General features: G+C 39.5%; 1 protein-coding gene across 1 annotated transcript in view; it reads right to left on the reverse strand.

Moving 5' to 3' along the window:
- MTHFD1L (methylenetetrahydrofolate dehydrogenase (NADP+ dependent) 1 like) overlaps positions 1 to 16,978 on the reverse strand; it is a 188,026-nt gene that overhangs the window by 163,322 nt on the left and 7,726 nt on the right. The window contains exons 3-7 of the mRNA XM_074333706.2: positions 16,839 to 16,889; positions 16,694 to 16,747; positions 13,265 to 13,389; positions 11,903 to 12,003; positions 10,778 to 10,914 (exon numbers count right to left, since the gene is read on the reverse strand). Coding sequence (XP_074189807.1) covers positions 10,778 to 10,914; positions 11,903 to 12,003; positions 13,265 to 13,389; positions 16,694 to 16,747; positions 16,839 to 16,889 — 468 coding nt within the window. The remainder of the gene's footprint in view (positions 1 to 10,777; positions 10,915 to 11,902; positions 12,004 to 13,264; positions 13,390 to 16,693; positions 16,748 to 16,838; positions 16,890 to 16,978) is intronic.

Consider the following 16,978-nt stretch of genomic DNA (forward strand, 5'->3'; position numbering starts at 1 on the left):
AATAGCAGCAAAAACAGAACATGTTAAAACATCTATAAAAAGTTAATACGTAGAAGACTGAAATATTCATTTTGGAAAAGGGCAAGAATCACAGGTTCACACAAGTCCCCTAAGAAGACCTAGTTTCCTACACGTGGTGTCTCTGATGCAACCTGTTCTTTTCATTACCTATAAATCTCGAAAGCTCATTCTGACCCCTCAACTCCAGACCTAAATACAACTCCAAAGAGGGCTGTGATAATAAGCAACTGGGGGACAGTTAATCCCACAGAGAAAAGACAAAAATCTCCTCCCTTAGCAATGATCACATCATAGCTGTTAATTCTTTTTGGAAGGGAAAAGTGCTAGATGCTTAAATCAATAAATAACCTCCTGAGGACCAGGGAAGAATTTTTTGAGCTAAAATTCAAGGAGAATTATCGTCTCACTGGCAGTTTCTACTTTCCTCCTCCCAAATGGGAAAGCCCTTGGCCAGAGCCTGGCTTGAAACTTTACCTCATAACAAAATATTGCTTTCTCTGCTGAGACCTGAGTGGAAGCAGCTTAAAGAAACCGCCCATTCCCCAGGCAGAAGACCAAATGTTAAAACAATACCAAGACACAGATATGCAGACATTTATTGTGGAGATACGGGAGTACTGTAGAGTTTAGATAACATGAAAAATGTTTTTCTCTAACTCACTGATTTTTACGGGGGGTGGGGACAAGTGTCAAAACACGAAGAGGGCAGAGGGAGAAAAGATGTGATTTGCATCATAATTTTGTATCTAGCAAACAAAATGCATTTTCAAATTGAAACTACAGAAAAGTATAGTCAGCCTCACCCTCAGCTAGAAGACAGAATTTATCTTCTGTTATCAATGTGTTTCGAGAGGGGACATTTGAGAATCTCAGCTATGAGATTTGTATATGCCACATACCAAAAGCTGAATAGGTTAAAAAAAAAAAAAGGTTGGGGGATATTATTGAAGAACTGTGCTTTACATTACCTGAGACCTATGAAACCTGTTTCTATATCCTTCAAAAGTTCCTTCAACACAGTTCAGAAAACCAAGTTCAAAATGAAGAACAGTACTTAAAAAAAAAAAAATCAAAAAAAAAAATCAACAGGTGCTTTCTCCAGCAAAGACACGCTTCTAAAATTACAATCATTACAGAGAAGAAAAGAGATCCAGGCTTCTTTAGTGAACACACTTTCACCTGCCATCTCTCAAGTGCCCCTCAGGGCAGACACAGAGGTTGCTGAGGATTCAGAACTGAAAGTCCCAGTCTAGAGTTTAGAGCTGGACTCTTCAATACGGAGGAGCACGGGGCAAACCACTGAGAAAAGAAACAAACACTCGAATTCTTCTTGTTTTGCCCATGCCGTGTGGAAAGGAGGTTTTACTAGTATTTAAGCTCAGCCAGCATTCTTGATCAGTCCCTGTATGTTGGCTGGCAGCTGTCACACACAGAAAGTACGGAGGGCTCCGAAGAGAGGGAGGTGGCCCCTTACTTGTTCTTCCACTTTCAGCGAATGGGGACACCATGTGGTTTCTGCGAGCCCGGTTAAGTGGCTTTATGGATGACATTATATTCCACAGAAGGTTCTTCACAGTACATTAGAATGACAGGGAGTATCTGGGAAATCTGTTTCCTGACTATCTCACAGCAAAGTCCTAAACAAAGTTAGGTGTTTTTTGTGTGTGTGTGTTTTTTTATGAAAGGTCACTTTTCTTTCCGTAAGTGCCGAATGTCCAAATTTGCTGAGCTTTTCATGATTAACAGGAAAGTAGCTGTCAGACTGGGTTACTTTCTTTGCCCTCCCACCATCAGACATGTTTTAGGAAGATTCCTCTGAAAGCTGGGAGGAGAACCGCGTCGGAGTGGGTGACAAGGAAAGCACAATACTGAAATACGCAAGAGGGGACGTCTGGGAGGAAGCTGGATGCCAAGCGCCGGGAACGGAGGGGAGCAGGGGCCTGGGGTGTAGGCTGTACTACACATCAGCCTGCAGATGTAGTTAAAACCAGCAGCTTGGATAAGCTCTCAGAGGGAAATAGATGGAACGGGAAGAAAAGGGGTTACAGTACATCCCTGGAGAGGGCTCACCCTAAATTGTAAGAGAGGAAGAACAAACCACTTGACTCAGGTGCCGCCCAGGAGGTAGGAAAAGAAAAACGGTGTTTTCCTGAAAGCTAAGGAGAAAGGGTGTGGCCGACAGGTTTGAATGACGCCCAATGGCCAAGCAAGCTGAAAGCCAAAAAATCCATTTCTGGCAAGGAGGAACGCATAAGTGACTTTACTATAGAAACGGACATTAGCAACCATGCCTGGTAAATTCTTGCCATTTGAGTCCAGTATGTTCCCTGCATATGAAGAGTTCATTTGGGCAGAGTTTTCCTGAGCAAAGTCCCTGGGTACACATAAGTTATTCTAACTTAGAATGTCTAATCGTTTTATTTGAATTAATGGAACATCCACCATAGGATTACTGCTTTATATCTATGGATCCATATCCATTTTCCTGAAATAATAAGCACACTATCAAATAGAAACGTTAAAATAGCTGCATAAGTACTCTAAAATAAGAATGTCAAACCATTTTCATTCAGATGTTGTAATACTTTGGCAAGATGGGAGAATGACAATTTCAGCAAAAGGTAGTTCCCCCACTTTATGCTCATAAAGTGACCTCATCCTGGGAGGCTTTTCCTTTCAGGAATTGGGTATGTTTGTTTTTTCCATTCTCATCCATGATCAATAGAACAGATAACTGGCCTTTAAAATGAAGACCTACCCCGTGGTTATTTCATAAATCAGTATGAGTACAAGCCAAATGGACGATTAGGGATTATAATTACAGCACTTATCTACCAGTTTTTCCCCCAAAGGCCAATAAATGACCTTCCTTTATCTAATGTTCCTAAGTTCACCTTTTACGTCATCATTCTACATATTTACTAGTCAATGTATGAGAGGAGGAAATCAAAGATATTCTGGGTTGTGTTCAAAATGATAGAAAAGATAGTCAATCCCTCTTTAAGTGACCTTGATACTCACAGAAGTTATGACAGATGGTAAAAAGGAAACGTAACCTCAAACCTAGTAATGGCTATACTTTGAAAGGTTCATCAAAAATAATTCCCTTCCTCATATCCTAGGAAAAAAATAAAATGAAAAAGCAGAGATGAGAAAAAGTGTGTGTGTGTGTGTGTGTTGGGAGGGAATCTAATGACAGACTCAGAACCATGCAGCACAAAAACGAGGAAATTCCCGTGACAGTTCCAGAGCAACACTTAGCAAGCCACACGTCACGGAGGCAGGGCAGCCGTCACGATTTGTTTATGCCGTTAACCACGTGCTTTATTAGTTTTTATTTTTTAAATTTATTTTTGTATATTTATATTTTCAATTACCGTTGACATTCAATATTGTATGAGTTTCAGGTGTACAGCATAGTTATTTACATAACTTACGAAGTGATTCCCCCCAAGAAGTCTAGTACCCACCTGCCTGTGTACCCAAAGCATGTTCAAATTAACACAAATTGATACTGGCGGTGGGAAATTAGCTTTGCATTTCCCAACACATTTATGCTTTCTAATTCTGAACCTCGTATTGCACATGAGGATTTCTGCATTCTGGGCCTCCGCTGCCTCCTCTGGAAAGTGTGGAAGTTGCATTCAACAGAAAGGAGGGAGGTGCAGTGGGAAGAGTACTATAGGTGGAGACACCAGATCTAGACTCCAGCCGGGCTCTGCTCCTTTTCACCATTGACCAGGGTCAAGGTATCCTGTCCAACACCCCGTTTTCAGGTGTTTTCATATATTCATGAGCTAATATATGAAAAGGCTATGAAAGCTAAATTTTTACACAAATAGAAGGTGCATTATTGTTATAGATTGTTTAAGGCCTTCTGATTAAGGTGGTCTAATTCTACAGCCTACAACGCATTTACACTGGGGGAAGAAGGGGTGAAAGATGGAAACAGGCTCTGTCGCTGATCCAGAAAGGAAAACTGCGGATGATACGCAGGTGGAGTGGAGTTCCTGGCCTGTTCTCTGCAGGACACAGCAGGGAGCCCTTCTCCATTTGCGCAATCCACAGCTTGAAATATCTAAGACTGCCAAGCCTGTGACTTTACACGGCCCCCTCTTGATCACATGTCCCTGAGTTTCAATAGATCGTCTCACAAATCCTTTCCTCAACATTGCTAAATATAAATGGCCTGGTTGGGGGGCTTTTTAAACAGTTCTGTTCACTGCCTTCTCTGGTGTTAATAAGCAGTGCACTAATTAGGCAGAATTAAGAGTGAAAAGAACAGGTGCTGACATCCAAAGGCACTTGCAGCTCTTGAATATTCAAAAATCTGTCAAAGCCCAGGGACCAGCATTACTCAGGTCACTTAGTCACATATTACTGAGGAACCTTGGTATTTCCTTGCCCCAAGATCTGTGGTACCCTGGGGTCGGGGACTATTTTCCCCATCCACCCACAACAGGTGGGGGAGCACAGGGGCTCACACGATGAGGTCGTCCCACGTGTCTGCACCTCTGATCAGGGTGCCCCCCTGCCCCAGCCTCAGTAGGGTGGACATCTTCCCTCTGAGGAGCGAGCCTGGAGGGGTGGTGACAAGCCCAGGCCTCAGGGAGAGAACAACACTCAGTCTAGTTCAGCTTCCTTCTCTTAAAAGGGAGTCTGTGTGATTATTAACTATTGGCATAGAACAATGGTGAACTGAGCAAAAGTCTAATATCTTGGGTCTTGGTCTCTCTAACGTTCACCATTTGAGCTGTCAGGTACTTCTGGGTTTTAAAGATTAGAGATTAGACTATGTGATTATCTGGCTTAAGAGCTGACATAGGACAGTGGCTAGAAATACAGGCTGTAGTGCTACTGCCATCATTTTAAAATTATAGATATTTGGAAACTCTCTTTACTTCTTGGAGCCTCAGTTTCCTCATCTTTGATATGGGGATAATGAGTCTTGCCTAATGGGATGACTGTACACAATCAATGAGAAAACGTGAGTAAAGGACAGTGCCTGGTTCATAGTAACTACTAACTCCATTAAAATTAGCTACCATTATTGCTGTTACAATATGTTACTGGTTTAAGTGTAGCGTCTCCTGCTACAAAGAATAATTCACTCATCAGAAACTTTAAAGGGGAGAAGACAGTGGGATGACATCTTTAAAATGTTGGAAGAAAAAAATTTGTCAACCAAGAATTCTATATCCAGCAAAACTGTACTTCAAAATAAAAGAGGGAGAAATGAATTTATTTGCATATTAATAAAAGCTGAGGAAGCTCATTATCACTAGATGTGCCCTAAATAACTGTGAAAGGGAGTCCTTCAGGTTGAAATGAAAGGACACTAGACAGTAATCCCAAGCCACATGAACAAATAAAGATCTCCAGAAAAGGCAGTATTATTGCATTTTGGATTTATAACTACACTTTTTATTTCCTACAGGATTTAAAAGACAAATGCATGAAAAACTATAATTTTTTTTTATTTAAGAAAAAGAATTACCATGTAACTCACTAATCTAGTCCAGTTTAAAAGCTAGGTGTGTTTTTTTCCTTTCCAATCTTTGGAAAAGATTTTTTCCCCCCAAGATTTCATGTAATTCAAATATATTTAGAATTTTTCAATACACTTTTAAAAGCCTTTTATAAACCATGCTAAGCACTGAATTTAAACTGGAAATGACGTTGTGATAATTTAGCTTTGCTCAAAAAAACTACACACTTCGATCCTTCAAATGTGAAAGACCTCTATTTTTTCCTTCTTCTGTTAGTACTAGTTTTGAAGATCTCTGCGCTCAGGAGAAATGAGACCCTCTGAGAAAAAAACCAAAACAAAATGGTTCTCTGATTTCCAGGTGACTTCTTACACACAGTTGGGACTGATGTGATGTGTCACAGGGGAGACCGTTCGCCATCGCTGTCCAGCTCTTCTAACACAGATGCAGAAGAGGCTCTCAGGGGAGTGAGGGGTGCACAGAATCCCCCTGTGGTGCCTGTCACCCTCTTCCCTGCAGAAGGGTACCACTGTGCCTCGCAAGGATTAAATGCAGAAACTTTCTCTCACCTTGGATTGCTTTTGGCATGAAGCTGAACTCATTAGGGTGAGGAAGAGGCTATCTCCAAATCTAGGACAATTCTCCTGGGGCAGAGGGTTCTGTCCCATCCCCACAGAGGGGTCATTCTATTCCAGGGACCAGGGAAGCAGAGTGTGGGGCCTACGTTCAGGTGGAGGAAGGAGGAAGGAAGGCGATTCCTTAGCCCTATGCAAAAACATCACGCCTGCTGCTCTGGCTCACTGACATCTGACGCTCCAACAAACATGGCTAATTTGGACAAATGCCGAAATATTCTTCCCGTCCCCCACATGTAAATGCATAACACATCTCAAAGCTCAGACACAAAGCAGGAAACTGAGTCTTAATTTTCAACTGATACACTCAGATGGGCATAAGCTATAAAGCTATCAAGTATAGAAATCTACTGTTTTCTCTAGAACTCTGAAAAGGCAAATCTCAGTTCCTTATGTTCAGGTTCCACAGGATTTCATTCGTAATCATTATCCCAAGAATATCCCTAGATTTAGGTAGGAGCTCTATCTATGTAACTAACTCGACAAAACTGTTCCTCAAAATTGTAGGGCCTGGGAGGAAAAGCAGGAATCCCCAGCAGACGTGATGCCAAGGAAAGAGGCTTGCAGGTATCAGAGCCATCACGAGAAGGCAGAGGTCCACAGCTGCAGAGCAAAGGGCTCTCCATTACATTACTAAAAGGTGATAACACTCCTGGTGAAGACCAGAGTGGGAGCAGGCCTGGCCGAAGCTGAGCACCCACTCTCTCTGGAACAGTCTCTTCATTTTGCTTTGGTTTAATTCCCTCTGCCACCACATACTGTTGGGGAACTGCACAGACCATCTCCTCATGCTGTGATGGGCCCACCTGCCTTTCCACGTAGTGGATCAATCTGTATGGTGAAACTTGCCAGTGTCTTTCCTGAGTAACCACTAACAACAGCCAAGCTATTAACGTGAATGTTAATAGGTGCCAAGTTCTGCGCTGAGCAAACTTACACAATTATTGAATTTTTACAGCAGCTCTATGAGGTACGGAGTATCATGACTCCCATTCTACACACGAGACAGGTTCACAGAAGTTAAGCATCAGCTAAGTCTTGACCCCAGAGGTTTGTCATTGAAGCCCACGCTCTACTGTCTTCGAAAGCAGTGCCTACTGGTTGCAGGAGGCTGGATGACTCAATGGTCATCCCAAACTTGAAAGGCTGTATGTAGTTTAGGAGGTGGTAGACACGACTCTCGTATGGTCACCTCCTAAGTCCAAACCCATCATGCCCTTGGCTTTGGAAATCCCCAACTAGATGGCCAACAGGGATTCTTGTCCCATGTCAGGTACACATGTAAGAAGCATGTAAGAAATTCCCTTTGACCTAACACCCATAAGCCTGTTTGCCCTTTTCATTCCCAAACACTTATCACTGCTGATAATGAGAAGCTAAATGGACTATAATCTTAAAATGCACTATTATTCATTGTTGATGAAATTAGAAGATAAAAATCCCAATCTCTTGTTAAATTGACATGTTCATATTTTTCACAGCATGTGGCAGGAATAGACACAGCCTGTGCCAGTCGGGTGCCCCAGGATGCTAACCTGAGCCAGGTGCATTTTGTACCAGGTTAACTACCACCATGGTGGTCTGCAGAGGGACTGCTGACCCTCTGAAACAAGGCCCAGCAATGGCCTGTGTTTTACAAATAAAATATAGTTGTAGTGAAAAATCAAAGGTCAGGTAGAAGCATGGAGGCACACTGACGGGAAGGTAAGTGACTAGTGACGTGATAGCTGATGGCATGAAAAACGGGAAGATACAGGCTTTATTTTGCAGTAGGATGGCAGCCTGTCCTTTCTAAGTAGGCCACGTAGAGGGGGCCAAAAACCAGACACCAAAGAAATTTCAAAGACATGTATGGGAAACCCTGAACCTTTCTTTCCACATTTTTGGCTTCTAAGATAAAGCAATAGAAAGTGTGAAAGTTGACTGGCTCTAAAATTGACAGGGGTGCTGTTTTAAGTACCAAGGACTTAGGAATAAAACGTGTGTGCAACATGAGCTATTAGAGAAAACCTCAGACTTAGAAAAACAGGAATGCTACCCAATTTCTAGATTCTCTAGAGAGTAAAGCTACTTAATCGTTCTTAAAGTTAGAATGAGACTGATCCCAAAGAAGTCAGGTGATTTATTTCCATAATAAAAAAGTACTTTAAAAGATGTCTTTGTTTTTCAAAAATACAGATACAAATAGCAAAAGTATCTGTGACAGCTGTGAAAACATTCAATTGCCAATGAAGGCTCTTTTCTCTCTTCCACCACAGCTGTTCAGTTCGGGGCAAGGTTTATTTTCCTCTTCCACTAAGCTCCCAACTCAAAAATTCTGGGCCACTCTAAATTACAACACGCTGCCCGTCAATTTCCTTGAGTAGGCTGCCACCATGTGGTGACTGCTCAAAAAGCACATAGGTTTCAGTTGAATTAATTGCCAAACCACCTTCCTGAACTGTCTTAAGAAAGAATGAAAGATCTTTGATCCACCTGCCACTCAAACATTGTACGTCTCGGAGGAGATGCCTGCCTCCTCTGGCCAGGACCACAGTGACTTGTTTCCATTCTCACACAGAGATACGAGGTACACCATCATGGAGATTTTGTTCTGCACTAATCTATTGTATTTAATGCGTTTTCAACTTCACTTTGCTCGAAATTTGTGAAATGCATTGTCATTTTTTTGAAACGGAAAACTTTATTAACTATTTCAGACATGAAAATGTAAAAGAATATAGCACACCTGGATACCTTACCCACTGCACAGTTTAAGACAAAAGACATGACCGGTGTAAGTGAAGGTCCCCAAGTCTCCTTTCCATCTACATCTTTGTCCCTGTCCATAGTTTCCTAATTTGGTTCATAGTTCTCATTCATTTCTTTATACATTATATGTATACAGCCCTAAAATATATATACTATATAGTAGTACTGTGTTTAGAGCTTACATAAATGGTGTTCATGAAATGAAATAACATCCTTCTGCAACAACCTTGCTTTTTTTCAATGAACACTGTTTTTAAAATGTTCTTCTGTTTATACACATATTTATAGCTCTAGTTTTCTTTCAAAACTGTCTTGTTTTTGTCCTTGTGCTTCCATATAAATTTTAGAATCATCTTGTTAAATTCTATAAAGCAATGTTCTGTCAGGATTTTGATTCAAATTTACATTTTAATTTGGAAAGAAACAATGTCTTTAAGATACTGAGTCTTATCCATGAACATGGTATTTCTGCTTTTATTTGGGTCATCTTAATGAGTTTCATCAAAATTATATAATTTCTTTCAAAAGATCAGAAATAACTTTTGTTAAATTTATTCCTAGGCGCCTTATATTCTCACTGCTCTCAGAAATTACATTTTTTTAAAATTTGATTTTCTAACTGTGGGTGTGGTGTTTAGAAATGCAATTGATTTTTGCATCTTCATTTTATACCCAAGAACCCAGCTGAACTCTTATTAATTCTCTTATTTTTAAATAAATTATTTTGGGCTTTTTATGTAGATAACTATATCATTGAGGATTAATAACAGTTTGCTATCTTCTTTTCCAATCATTAAAAATTTCCTTCCTTCCCTCCCTCCCTCCCTCCCTTCCTTCCTGGTACTGCTCGACATTCCCATACAGTGCTGTTAAGGAATATTGATAACAGGCACCTTGTCTTTCCTAATTTTAAAAAAAAAGTTTCTAATATTGCACTATTAAATGAGATACTTGCTAGAACTTTTTATAGAAGTTTTATCGAATTAAGGAATTCCTTTACATTCCTAGTCTAAGGGGCTTTCTAGGAAAGTATCATAAAGGATACTAGATGATGTCAAATAACTCTTCTTCATCTACTGTGGTGACAGTAGTTTTTAATCTGACAATGTGAATGACACTAATAGATAATCTGATGTTAAACCACCCTTGCAATCCTATGACGACCCCAACCTGGTGCTGGATTCAGTTTTCTAATATTTTGCTAATCACTATTTCATCTGTGTTCCTGAGTAAAATTCGTCTGTAACTGTCTTTAACATCTTGTCCCTTGTTTGGGCAATCATAAAACAAGTTAGGGAAGAGTTCTGTTTCTCCCTATTCTCCGGAGAAAAGATTATGACCTGTTCTTTGACTGGTTGAACTCATTTATAAAACCACCCGTTGCCTTTTTGTTTGTTTGTTTGGCGGGTAGACTGATTGAACGTCTTTATATAAGTCAATTTAATTTTACTTAAATCCATTTTGCAAGTTACATTTTCTAGGAAAGTTTTCATTTCACAGAAATTTTCAAATTTACCAGCATAAAGTTGTTCATATTATCCTTTTTAAAAGTAAGTTTTGTTCCCGTGGTTACATTCCCTCATTCATTCCTAATATTGCTGGTGTTTTTTCTCTTCTTAATTATTTTGGCTAGTGGTGTGTCTATTTTGCTAGACTTTTCCAAGAAACAACTTATGGCTTTGTTGATAATCTCTCATATGTATTTGTGTGTGGTTTTTTTTATTTCATTAATCTATGCTCTTTATTGTTTTCACCCTTTGAGATTTTCTGCTGTTCTTTCTCCAACTTCTTACGTTCAGCGCTTAGCTTCTACACCTCCAGCTCTTGTCCTCTTCTAATATAAGCATTTAAGGTTATATTGCCCACCGGGATGATGCTCACCTTGCTTTGAAGCTGAGGTGTTTCCCACTGGGAGCTCATTGTCATCGACCCTTTTCTCTGGAACAGGCATTGTAGGGCGGCTTCCAAAGACCCATGGGCTCCTACTACCAAGATCTTCTTTCCATCTAAGGTGACACCTGCCCACCAAATGAAAATCAGTGTCACAACCAAAACGTCAATGCTTTCCTCCCATACAGCTTTCCCGTAAGGAAAAGAGCCTTTGAAAACCTGGCCCTCTGAGCACCAACCGATAATGACTAGAAGCCATAACTTCCTCTTTCTTGGCAACTTTTATGGTAGAGGGACTGAGAATCATCACCCTGATAACCCACATGATGGAAAAACACCGTCTATGGATGATCTCCGAGATTTGAGCTTAATGGCCAATGTCTTAAAGGTAAATCTTGAAAGTTGATCTTCTAATAGAACTTTGGTATGTATTTTGGAATTTTTGTTTGATTGTTGCTTGTTCAGGTGAGAGGGAAGGGCATTTGCTTTTTTTTCACTCAAGCTGGAATTGAGAAAAATTTAGTAAGCTGAATTTTTTTGCACTCAGCTAGAAAGTCCTCAAATACATGAAACGCTCATTAGCAATTTACTTATCATTAACTTTAATAACCAATAGAAATTACTCATTTCCGTGTCACTGACATAGAAGTGCAAGGTCAGGGAAAGAATGATGGGAATGAAATACTGATTATTCAAAGAGAAACTGCTCACCGATAAATCCCAATCTAGGTTTCTATACCCTAAACTATATCTAAAATTTTCCTCATTTAAGACTTAAATGTATTATCTAGGTCTACATATTGACAGATATGAGTTGAAACTTGAAACATTTTTAATTGTGGTTATTTTCATGAAGAAAAACTGAGAATTTGTTTAAAACAGGTTAATCATTTATCTTTACCAATTTCTCTTTTAAAATATAATATAGTTAATCTTATTAGAAAAATTTGCCATAGTCATTCATATCTTCCAAAAGATGATAAAAATAAAGCCAACACTGAGTATTACTTCTATGTTTCAATTAGAATCTTGACATTCTAGAAATAAATCCTTATTAAAAAATAATGTAAATACCAATAAATAGAAAATAGCAGCATTTCTGAAGGAACATCATACCTGACTTTTCAAGAAGTTCAATTATAGCTCTGGCCACAGGTGAAACAAAACATTCATGGGCATCCCCACGCACCAACTTCCCCAGGTTTATATCTGTTACTCTGAAATAAAAAATAAGGCAATGGGTAAATCAAAACTGGATCAAAAGTCACTCATCTGTAATTTACATGGATTAATCTGAAAAAACATCCAAGTCAGGGTTGGGTAGGTAGAATATATTAAATAATTAAATACAAAGAGTGGGCAGGAATAATAACCATTAGCTTCTTAGAGCAGCCCCTCAGGAAAAGTTGCCTGGTTCCTATGAGTTGGGACGACCTGGGGTGTTCTGGTTCTGTACTACAAAAGGGCAAGTATGTTTTCCAAAATACGTAATATTCTCAGACAGAATTCAAAAAGCCCCCAACGGACTGCAAATTGGTAAAGCCATTATGGAAAATGATTTGGAGGTTCCTCAAAAGATTAAAAATAGAACTACCTTAGGACTCAGCAATTCCACTTCAGGGTATTTATCTGAAGGAACCAAAAACTCATTGGAAAAGACATATGAATATGCACCCCTATGTTCACTGCAGTGCTATTTACAATGGACAAGATAGGGAAGCAACCCAACTGCCCATCAACAGATGACTGAATAAAGAAGATGTGGTACACACATACAATGGAATATTACTCAGCCGTAAAAAAGAATGAGATCTTACCATTGCGACAACACGACGGACATAGAGGGTATTATGCTAAGTGAAATAAGTCAGACTTATTTCAAATACTGAAAGACAAATACTGTATGGTCTCACTTATATGTGGAATCTAAAGAACAAAATAAACGAACACACAGAACAAAAGCAGACTTACAGATACAGAGAACAAATCGATGGTTGCCGGGGGTGGGGAGTGGAGGAGGTGGGGGACTGGGTGAAAAAAGTGAAGGGATTAAGAAATACAAACTCGTCTCTGGGATGTAACGTGCAGCATAGAGAATATAGTCAATAATGGGGCAACAACTACGTATAGTGCCAGGTGGGTACTAGACTAATCGGGGGAAATCACTGCATAAATTATATAAATGTCTAACCATTATTCTGTACACCTGAGAGTAATATAAAACAACATTGAATGTCAACTATAACTGAAAAAAATAAATAATTAAAAAAAATAAAGCAGGTGGATCAAGGAATAAAAATTCTCAAACTCCCAAAATATTATTATTTAAATGATAGTCAATTTTAAATTATATTAAGTATTATAATGATTTCTTTCCTCTCAATTACTGACATAGTTGAAAGAGTGGAATAAAATAATCACAGTAGAAAAAACTCATTTAGCAATTAGAGTTGATTGTTTTCCTTTACATTATCTTACCCATCTACATCTTTTTCTGGCTTCAGGGCATTGAGGACTTTGTTGCTAAATGAGTTCTCAGAGATCTGAAGGGCAAGACCATGCACTCTGATGTCTTCATTAATCTTCAAGATTTCATCTATAATCTGAAGAGGAAAAACAATGAAAATCTGTTTTGCAAAAATCAACAAAGGAAGCTTTATAGAAAAACACAGAGTCAAAAAATATGCATCTATTGTAGTTTGTTTTTTACTCCTTGTTGACGATTTGGTGTAAAGCACAACACGGAAGTCTATTTTCTCTTTTCACAATGTTTATAAAAGCTCAAAAAAAGCTTGGCTGAATTGTTTCGTGACTTCTTGGTCTTTCTTATCGCTCTACTCTCTGCCAGAACAGAATAGAACAGAACAAAACAAAACCAAAGCTCAATAGTTAATAAAATTTAGATAGGCAAAAGACGTTTCGCTGTCAACAATCATATTTCGCTGTCAACAATCATATGTAAGCCAAGCGGACTGCCAAGTTTTCAGGGAGGCCAGGAAGCATGAATCTTAGGCACCCCACCTGGCCCAGCCAAGCCTGTGTTTCAAACACAAGGTGTTCAACAAAACCTTACTAATCATGACATCCAAGTTGTTACTCAGGCCTTCATGTTCTCTGGACTGAGTGCTACACAGAAAGCATTTCCAAAGGTTTATGACAGAGAAACTCTAAACACAGATATCTTATAGGAAAGTAAGATAAATTACTATTTATGAAAAAGACCAAAGTACAGTTTGGGAAGCTAATGTAATAGCTAATAAATAGCTAGCTATGTCTTTAAATAAGCAATGCTCTGTCCCCTCTCTGTTTATCCCTATTTTTATGCCAGAAGAGAAAGGATTCGTTTCACTTAATATTATTTGTTCATAAATAAGAGAGCTACTAACCTATGAATAAGGATCTCACTAAGAGGCAGTGTGAGTTTACAATTTTTGTGTCACTGCCTAGCAGAAATCACTATGGTAAGAGAAGAAAATGCTATTTGATGTACAAAATTCAAAAAGAAAATTTTACCTCATTCCTCCACCGTTCTTTCATTTATCCAACAATTGTTGAACGTTTTGAGTACCTACTTTAACCAGTTCTAAGTAAACAGAGGTGTAAACAAAATTCCTGCCTTCATGGAGCTTATATTTTGGCGGGAAAGACAAGACCAATAATAATAATAACCATTATTATTATTGTTATACTATAATCTTTGAAAGTAGTAAATGATATAAAGCAAAACAGAGCAAGTTAAGCAGGGTAAAGGACTGATAGAGTGACGGCAGGTGGGGGCTAATCAGAGTGGGTGACATCTAAATAGCACCCAGAATGAAGTGAGGGCACTATTGTTACGTGTAACTACGATGGTAGAAGCAACCATGACAAAAGTTTAATAAATTTAGATCTTTACTCTTTTTCCAACATAGTAATACCACACAAATTCCCATTTATCAGAATTTCAAAGAAAAATAGGGTATTAATGACTCCTTATCAAAAAATAAGTCAAGGGGGGAAAAAGTCAAGGGTTACAATACCAGTGGCAAAACAAGCTAAAAAAAAAATGCAAATTCTACTGCAGACAATGGGTGTCCTTCAGCAAAGGAACAACACATTTCTCTGTTGTTTTTTTGTTGTTAATAGTGGTATAGTAGCTGTGTCCATATTTGTAATATACTAAAATTTCAACTATTTGCCCAATGGAACTTTTTGCCCAATATCCAGTTTCCCGTCCTAGTTAGTAATAAACTCTTGATTTTTAGCTGTGATTATAAGTGATCTAAGGTCACCTTGTGTAAACACTACATTTCCTAGCCTCCCTTCATCGTGGCCAAGCAATTAGGTTCAGGCCAATGGAATGGAAGCAGAATTGTGACTTTTAGGAAAGGCCCCTGAAGGAAAGAGACAGGGGGCCTGTCTGGCCTTTGGCCTTCCTTTTTCTTGCTGGTGATAAGAACTTGTTGAACTGAGTCCTGTGATCCTGGAAAACAGGAACAGTTATGAAATCATCCCCCCTGCCTCAACTGCAAAGAAACCTTCCACATTTGACTTAGATAAGACTCACGGATACTTCCTTATCTACCTAGGATGAGGCCAGACAAATTCCCTACAAATTCCCATTTTTTAAGTCTCATAAATGATTAGCAGAACTATTTGTCCCCACTGATCAAGCCAAACAAATTGCTTGTTAATCAGACTTTGGGCGAGCGGCTCTCCCTCCCCAGGTTCCTAAACTTTGGCTTACCCTGAGCCCAGTTAGCAGACAGCCCCTTCTGAGAACAGGCTGGCCTCAGGGTAAAACACTGTCTGATCTGCTGTGTCCTCAAGCCACCCTTTCATCCCATTTTCTCACAGAGGGTTCTTTCTAGCCTTCTCCATCCTTCCAAAGACAAGAACAACCCTCTGCCTAAGTCTCAGAGGCTACGGATCCTGTGGTCAGAGTGCTTTCCCTGACGTAATAGTCCATTTCACCACCTTGCAATAATTCTTCTGAATTATGTCTCCCCTTACTAAGTCGGGATTTCTTTTTTTATTGGACACTGGCTAGAATGTGGATGTGACATGCAGAGTTCAGTGTGCCTTCTTGGACATGAGGTAGCACAACAAAGATGGTGGAGCAGTAAGATCGAAGGAGCCTGAGTTTCTAATGACTCTGTGATGCCAGCACACCTGCTTCTAAATGTTATTCATGTGCAAGAAAAATGAACTTCTCTGTTATTTCAGATTCAGCTGTTTGAGGTTTTCTATCACTGAAAGTCAAATCAAAGTTTCACTGCCACAGTCAGTCTGAAGAAAATCCAGCCACAGAAGAACCAGGAACCCATGGCCAGTGGTCCAGTTTCTTCACCAATACTTATGGGGGTGGCTGCTTCTCTCAGGCTTGAGATGATACGAGTGAAATCTGTTACGCTGTGCCTGGCAGACAACTAAATCACATGCAACCACAGCTAAAGGTTCCTAGAGGTATTTTTTATCAGCTGCCCCAAAACACCATTGGAGAATTTACAGAATGTTAGCCTGGAAAAGATCTAGAAGATTATCATCCTGTTCCTATTGATAAGGCAACTGTGACCCAGAGAAGCCAAAGGAATGATGGCCCAAGGGCAAACAACCCATCAGGACAGAGCAAAGCCAGAACTCATCCGCAGACACTGACAGCCAGACCATTTTCACTAGAGGACGCTGCTGCTATTGCTGAAGAAACAGAATCAAAGTCGCCACAGCGTAGCTCACGTCTTCAGTAGAAAGATGCAGTGAGGGACAAATAGATCAAGGAGTATTTATACTAGAGGGAAACAGGAATTCTTCCCTCTAAAAGTTCAGCCACAAGAAAAGGATCCACCTGTTGCAGCCACAGATGCTAACAGGTATATTAGGTCTAAAGAGGAAAGCAAAATAAAGGTTCACGTGTGCTGCTGTACTTACCTCGTCCTCACTGCTCTCTGGAGGAAGGCAAATGTGAGTGATGTTCAGACCAGCCTGAAAAGAGAACACAAGGTTAGTTTGTTACTGTAAGAGAATGTATCATCAAAAAAATTAAAATGAATTTTTGAACAGCAACAATTCTCACCTCCTCAGCCAAATTCTGGTTTACTTCCTGCATCAAGTTTTCCTCCCCTGCCTTAGGAGAGGGAAGTAAGGAGAATATAACAACATCAAAACATCTTGAAAAGGCACAAACATAACACAGAGACTAATTTTGTGATTATA

This window comes from Rhinolophus sinicus, chromosome 2 (genome assembly GCF_057876585.1).
Source record: "Rhinolophus sinicus isolate RSI-liver-muscle chromosome 2, RSI-T2T, whole genome shotgun sequence".
In the NCBI taxonomy this organism is placed as follows: Eukaryota; Metazoa; Chordata; class Mammalia; order Chiroptera; family Rhinolophidae; genus Rhinolophus; species Rhinolophus sinicus.